The sequence below is a fragment of the Xyrauchen texanus genome, chromosome 13 (assembly GCF_025860055.1).
Source record: "Xyrauchen texanus isolate HMW12.3.18 chromosome 13, RBS_HiC_50CHRs, whole genome shotgun sequence".
In the NCBI taxonomy this organism is placed as follows: Eukaryota; Metazoa; Chordata; class Actinopteri; order Cypriniformes; family Catostomidae; genus Xyrauchen; species Xyrauchen texanus.
In genome coordinates, this window is record NC_068288.1 from 615710 (window position 1) to 623436 (window position 7727).

General features: G+C 37.9%; 1 protein-coding gene across 1 annotated transcript; it reads left to right on the top strand.

Annotated features, from left to right (window-relative positions):
• Positions 1 to 3322: 3322 nt before the first annotated feature.
• LOC127654289 (uncharacterized) lies at positions 3323 to 6385 on the top strand. Its single transcript, XM_052141414.1, has 5 exons — positions 3323 to 4370; positions 4775 to 4908; positions 5306 to 5471; positions 5638 to 5931; positions 6100 to 6385. Exons 1-5 carry the CDS (start codon positions 4267 to 4269, stop codon positions 6383 to 6385), a joined length of 984 nt encoding a protein of 327 aa, XP_051997374.1. The 5' UTR covers positions 3323 to 4266.
• The last annotated feature ends 1342 nt before the right edge of the window (positions 6386 to 7727 follow it).

Consider the following 7727-nt stretch of genomic DNA (forward strand, 5'->3'; position numbering starts at 1 on the left):
ATTGCGGAGTGCAGACATCAAAACTGATGCGACCAATTTAAATTCTAGCGAGAGTTTTCTAGTTTAAAGTGTTACGGAGGTTGTCAATTCGAACCTCTCAACAGTAGCAGCCCTGACATGCCAAACCGCACTGAGGAAAAGAGTAACACTGTGCTCTGTGCCAAAATGAATAAATAAATTACACACCACCTTTACAAATTTGTTTCATGATTTTACATGAGTAAAAGTAACTTATATTTTTTTATACTATATTATTATATAGTTTCATATGAAATAATCTAAAGGGAGAATATTTTAGACCTCATTTTATATTTTCATAAATGCATAAATGTATTATTATTATATTACTATTATTTAAGACTAGCACACTGACATAACATGGTAATGAGGAGCCTTTCCTTCTGTGTATAAATATAATATTAATTAACAAACGGGATAATAATGGGCTCATATAAGTAAATATGCTCTTCAATTTTTAAAGGGGAGAGAAACTTCCTGTAGATTTTGACATCAACAACAAAAATAATGTCACTTGATGCATGTCCTTGTACTGGAAAACCATGAACAAAACTATACACTTGATTTCCAATGTAAAATCTGTCCTGAAGTAAAACCAGTTGAGAAACACTCTGTTAAAGATACAGACACGAGCAGTCTGACCTCACTGTCATACAGTATATATTAATTGTTAATAATCAATATATTACTATAAACCAGTTGAGAAACACTGAGATAAAGATACAGACAGAAACAGTCTGATCTCACTGTCACACATCTACAGTATATATTAACTGTTAATAATCATCAGACATTACTTTAAAAGCTCACACAGCTGATGTTATTTTTCATTTAGTATTAATTTAACATGTAAACTAACATGTTATAGTTACATGCTATTTTTATCATGTTTATAATTCTGTTAGCTTTCTTATTTTTTCTATTTATTTTTTATTTTTTTTACACCAATAAAATAAATGTTTTCAAGTTTCAATTATACAGTGTTTGCTCAAAAATAAATAGATAAATAAAATATCCCTTCTGTTTTCACTGATAATACTGATTGTGTAATACCGTATACTGTGAAACTGATATTTTCTGAGACCGTTATCATACTGTGAAAATCTCATACCGTTGCAACCCTACTAGTTACTAAGCCCTTGGTGTAAAATTTACGTCCCAAATTACGTGAGACTTCCACACAGCTGGTGCAACCCTGCCTTGGTGAGTAGTCTGTATTGTACTGTATGTTAGCCCATGTGCATCTTTTGAAATAAAGCCAAATAACACATGCAGATATCTGGGGCAGGCTGACATGCTTCCTAAAGATGTGTTCTCTTCTAGAGCTTAATTTTAGTTAACAATTTTAACAGTTGGTTTTTATGACCCCTTTAGCATTGATGCTTCAAGCGTTGACAGATCACTTGGGAGACTAGTGAATGATGATCAGAAACCCAATGCAAAGATGAAAAAGTGGATGGCCATTATGTGAAGTGGATTGGCCATTATGGATGGAAGAGAAGTTCGAGAGATTACTTATGACTATGGAGGCGTTGACTTGCCATGACATTCCTGCCATGGACAGGAAATGTCCACGGTAGAGTATCACTGACTTTTATTGAATAAAGTCTTTTTAATAGTGAGTAGTAGTGTTGTCACTGTACCAAAACTTCAGTAGTCGGTACCAATACCAGTGAAATTTCACGGTACTCGATACCATTTTCGGTACCAAAGCAAAAACAGGTTACTGAACAACACTTTTATTAACAAAGACTACAAAACATTAGCAGCAGAACTAAGAAGAGAAATATGCCGTTGAGCAACACTTTAATTTAAATATCTTTTTTAATTATAACAAAACTGAACAATGTATGCTTAAAGTATTTTTGAACTGAGATCAAACGACTATTCAACAACGAATATTTTTCTCATCAATTTTGTATTTTCGACAATGTCGACTAAACGTTTCAGCCCTAATGTAAATGATAATAGGGTTGTGCTGATGGACGATATCATCGTCCATCGTGATGGCTGACCAACATCACGATGTAGAGCCACCATCGTGATGCCACGCCCCCTTTTGCGAGTCTTGCTAGTGTGACCCACTAATCCTAGTCTCTTCTATAGTTAACCTAAAAACTTTGCAGGGATTGCTCTGTAAATTAAATTGAGAATATAACTAATGCATATATGCTATTTTAAATACTGTAGTTTATGCCAGAGACGTGACGTGTTAGTCTGTGAAAATACCGTGTCAGGCAGGCTACACAAATATTGATCTTGACATTGTTAGCTTCTTGTCTTTTTTACATGTCTTACACTGTACATTTAGATTAAAATATTTTATTTTAAGCCTTTATTAATTAATTATTAGTAGTTGTAGTGTCTCAGAAAATCTTGCTCATTGTCACATAGCTCTTGTATACACTGAAGCGGCAGTTTAAGATAAACCCAGACCAGCGAACGTCAAATAACTTTTGTCTGGTTAATACTTTTAAAGAAAAATTTCCTTGGCCATAAATCCATAATGTCAAATCAAATGAAAGAAACAAGTTGAATATGAATAACACACATTTATTAAAACATAGAAGAACAACAAATGAAACGGGAACAACACTCAGACCGAAACTCTGCATTAACATTTCACTTACAATTAGCAGCACAATTAACTTCAGCACAGGCTACAAAATAAATTATGTTATTTAAAATATTGTAAAGTGGTCATATGAACTACACAAATGAACGTTTAAAAAATATGCAAAATCGAATAGCTCCGCAACGGATGGCGAAAAATGCGTAAAGAAGTCTAATATATTTCACCATAGACCATGTTTAAATTTCGATGTTTCTGGCCAGAAATACCAACATATTCACTTTATCTGGTTTTAATAAGCTGCGGATTGGAGTAACTACACTCCCGCAACCCGGTATCACGCTAAAGCGTGTAATACACACGCTGGTCCAATAGCGGACGCGTGTCAGTGTCACGCTTTGCCTCCACATAAAGGTACGTACACACTGCCAGCGACATCGCGCGCGACAGCGACTCAATACCATTCATTTTCAATGCGAGCACAGCGACTTCCGGCGATACGAGCTGTCGCGACCGTTGGCGCTAGATGTGGGCGTGTCCAGCGACGCGACAAAGTTGAGAAAAGTTCAACTTTTGAGCTACTAACGGAAGCGACAGCCAATAGGAGAGACGATGGGAGAGCTCACGTGATCCTTCTCTCTTTCTCTCAGCTCCTTCAGTAACGGAAAGATGGGTGAAAGGCAAATTCTTGCTGTTAGAAATGTTCCAGTGCTCTATGATATGTCTCTTCCCACGTACAAGGACATTTTAAAGAAAAATACTGCGTGGAAAGGTGTATCTGAGATCGCGGGGATTTTATGGACTCATACAGACCGACATTTGCATTTTCGCCGCAGATAAACAGCCGCTCTGGCAAACAGCACGCCTTGTTTCTCATTCATCTTTGATATAAAGCATTTTATGTACTGATTCCATTTATATTTAGTCTTTTCCCTACAAAATGTTTGTTTTTAGTGGCAAGAAAAGAGATTCGCTGTCAACAGCAATGGAATGACATCCGTGAATGTCATTTATAAACGTTACTAGGCAACCAGTAGTGGGAACACCCACTAGCGACTTCACCGCCAGCCACTGGCGACCTGCATCGATAAAGTCGCTGGCAGTGTGTACGTAGCTTAACGCCGGTTTCACACTGCAAGCGTTAGCAGCGCGTAAGCAGCGCAGGAGCAGTGCGTACGGTGAGCGGAAGCAGGCCACGCGCGTTTTGCTTTCATAATATGGCAAGCCAAGAGGGTCAGAAATACGCCATAGATTAATCGCGTTTAAAGCCAAACTCCGTCAAATACGGCGTTTTAAACCGTATTGAACGCCGTAAAATACGGCGTTGTAATTACAAACGCCGTAAAAGACGCGCGAAATACGTCAATGACACCGTATTTGACGCCGTTTTAGTGTACATGGAAAGCGCCGCTTTTTACGCCGCTCATCTCGCCATATGACGCCGTAAAAAACGCCGTTTTGGTTGCACAGAGCGCGCGTTATTTTACGGCGTTTTGCTTGTATTATAATGAGCCACGCCCACTGATTTCCACAGCCACTAAGTTTGAACTGGTCTCTCCCAATCAATGATGAACTGAGTCAGACCAGACCAATTCAGCACGGATCATTTGTGATAATCCAATGTTCCTAAGGAGTTATCGACATTAAAACAAGGAAAATAATCCAGTTCGCTAAAGATGGACAGAAGAAGCTTCATTTTGCGCTGCAAGCGAACATTAAATGACTGCTCTCGTCAGCTAACACAGGATGCTGGACCCAATGTTCAGTCAACTTTAGTGAGGTAAGGATTGCTTTCAAACATAAAGCAAATATAGCGTAAAATTGTTTACGCTGCTTGTATCAATGCATTGCCCAATACTACGAGATTGTTGTGATTTTTTGGTGTACATGTCATCATCATTGGTCTTCATCTAAAACAAACTGTAGAACACTTTGTCTGGGTGTAATGAAGATATTATAATTATTTTATTGTGTAGGACCAGGCCTATCCACTAGTAGAATACCACCAGTAACTTGCATACATTATCAACGTGTATTTTAGGCTATTTTCTCAACAAATCCTTTTACATTTACCGCCGGTATATGCAAAACAAGAATGAAAAATATAAGTGAATACATAAAACGGTGCCATTCATTAGGCCACAAACAACAGAACATTTTTAAAATATAAAATATTGGTTTCAGGCTGGAAACAATGCAGAGAAGTTTTGAATGGGCAAGAGGGAGGCTGATCATTGTGCCGGCAGCGGATCGGTTACTCCGTGACATAGCGGAATATATTGCAGAAGTAAACGCACGTAGGCAACATGAACAACAAGGTACATTACAAATCTTTGAATTATTATTTAACAGAATGTCTTTGAATATAGCCTACAATAAATTATTACAAATCTACAGGTACTGATCTAATATTTGTTTATGTAAGCTAAGTATTTATGGGTATTAACGTTAACTAGCATTCATTATTTATTTATTTTTGTAGTAAAACTTGTAGTAAAGATCACTTAGTCTACATAGTGGACGGGCATGGTTATACTGTTCTGACAATGATATTCGTAGCACAGATGACATTCTTACCATTTTAAATACATTACATTTTAAATTTAACGTAAAACATTGTATTCCCTTAATATTGTGTTTCTAGATAAACCTCTCTTTGTGACTTGTAAAACTTGATTGGATTACAGTTATTTATCCTTGTTATTATTGTTGCAGCCAGTTCCAGTTATCAGGCTCCACTTACTTGTAGTGGAGGTAGAGGAGCGCCCCATTACAGCATCACTAGAGAGCAACTTTGTTTTCTGACCTCATGTGGTTTTTCTCTTCGTTCGATAGCTGAGATTCTGCAAGTGTCTTTGGCTACAGTCAAACGACGCATAAAGTAAGTTGCATCAAGATTTAGGCAAATTTCATTTTAAACTATTTGATGCGCATGAAATGAGCATTGTATTTACATTTGCATTTAACTTGTGCATTCCCTTTCAATTCATGCATTCCCTGGGTATCTTGATAATAAACAATAGTTATGTTTGAATTGTTTGTTTCAGGAAGTTCAATTTGAATCAGTCTGTGACATATTCTGATGTAACTGATGATGCCCTCGATGACATGATCAAAGATATTGTGGCTGGGAATGACCAGCTTGGGTCTGAGGCTGTCAGGGCACAGTTACGGGCAGGTGGAGTACGGGTGCAAAGAGACAGAGTGAGAAGGAGTTTAGTGCGAATCAACCCCAGTGCTGCAGCTCTAAGAGCAATGTCACAAAGACCACAGAGGCGACTGTACAGTGTAGCTGGACCAAACTCCCTTTGGCACCTTGATGGCAACCACAAATTGATAAGGTACAGGGCTATGTTTTTTTGTATTATACGTTACATTTAATAAAGTGTATAAATTATAAAAAGTATTCATAAACTTCCGATTATGAAAATATTTGGAAGATGTACTGTAATGTATATTCTTTTTGTTCTTAACGTCTTGTATTATAACAGTGTTTCTCTATGTTTTAGATGGAGAATTGTCATTCATGGAGGTATAGATGGCTACAGTCGCCTCATAGTCTTTCTCCGTGCCTCAAACAACAACCGCAGCAGCACTGTAGTGGATTGCTTTTTGAATGCTGTGGCCAGATATGGAGTGCCTTCCAGGGTCAGAACAGATCATGGAGGTGAAAATAATTTTGTCTGTGTGATGATGAACATTTTCAGGGGCTCAGACAGAGGCAGTGCTATCAGAGGCAGGAGCACTCATAACCAGCGTATTGAGAGGCTCTGGGGTGACATGTGGCGGGATTGACTAATGTTTATTATAACCTCTTCCACTTCCTTGAGAGTGAAGGTATAGTGGACATAGACAATGAAATGCATCTCTGGGCCCTTCATTATGTCTACTTACCACGGATTAACAGGGACTTGACTGCATTCATCCAACAATGGAACAACCATGCGCTGAGAACTGAAAGACATCAGACCCCAATACAGATTTTTGTCCGAGGCTGCCTGGGACAACAAGGACAAAGAACCACAGCGATGCAAGAAATCTTTGGCAGAACAGCTGGGCCAGCAGATGAAATTGTTGTTCAAGGACCATCTGAACAAGAAGAAACGACATCAATGCAGGGGGCACCAAATGTTGACTGGCCAGACAGAGTAGCAGTACCACAGAATCACTACTCTGTGAATAACGCAACCTTGGAGCAACTTGCGGCACGATTTAATCCACTTGGTGGGGCACAAGCAGAACTTGGATTAGACATCATTCGCAATGTTTTGTCTTTTTTGACATCTTTAAATCAAGCGTAAGAAAAGGACGAGTTCATCCCAATATAGAAATTATGACTGCATGTTATGGTTGACTTTCATTAAATGGACAAAACATAGAGCTAACCTTTTAAGTTTGATCAGAGTATGGTCCATTATACATTATTGCTTTCATCTTCTCTTTTATTTAATGACACCAAAAACATTGTGTCCAAAACATCCACAACCTTTTTTTGTGTGTGAAATTTGGTCACCGTTTTACATTTCTATGGACCCAAATAATTGCTGCTTGCAGCTATGACTTTAATAGTCATTATTTAAGGTCATGTGCCTCAATGTTAAAGTCTTCTGAAATAAAATTGTCCATTTCCCACACCAAGTGTTTTGTGATTTACTTATTCTTTGACTATCAAATACATTTAGATCTTGCACCCAAATGTTTACCAGAACTGTTATAAAAAAAAAGTAAAGATTCAGATGTTTGCAAAACATTAGTCAAGTTTTTATTGAATGAACATAAACATTGATTTGTTCTGTATTGTAATACAATAACACCAGTATTAAAGGGGTCATGACATGAGAAACCAAATTTGCCTTGATCTTTTGGTATATAAGAGGTCTTTGTATCATTAAAACGTCCTGCAAGTTTAATATTTTAAGACGTCCTCCCCATTCTAAACGAATCATTTATTTAATCAAGCTCAAAATACAGCTCGTTCTGGATTCATGGTTAGAAGTGACGTGTCGGTTAGAAGTGACGTAACAGCGTTTGCATATGACCGCCTCCAGCACAAGATAACTACGCTTTAAGCGCAAGACTACGCTCATTTCGTATCGCCGTGCGCCTCACAAGTGTTCAGTCGATGGACAGCGAGCTC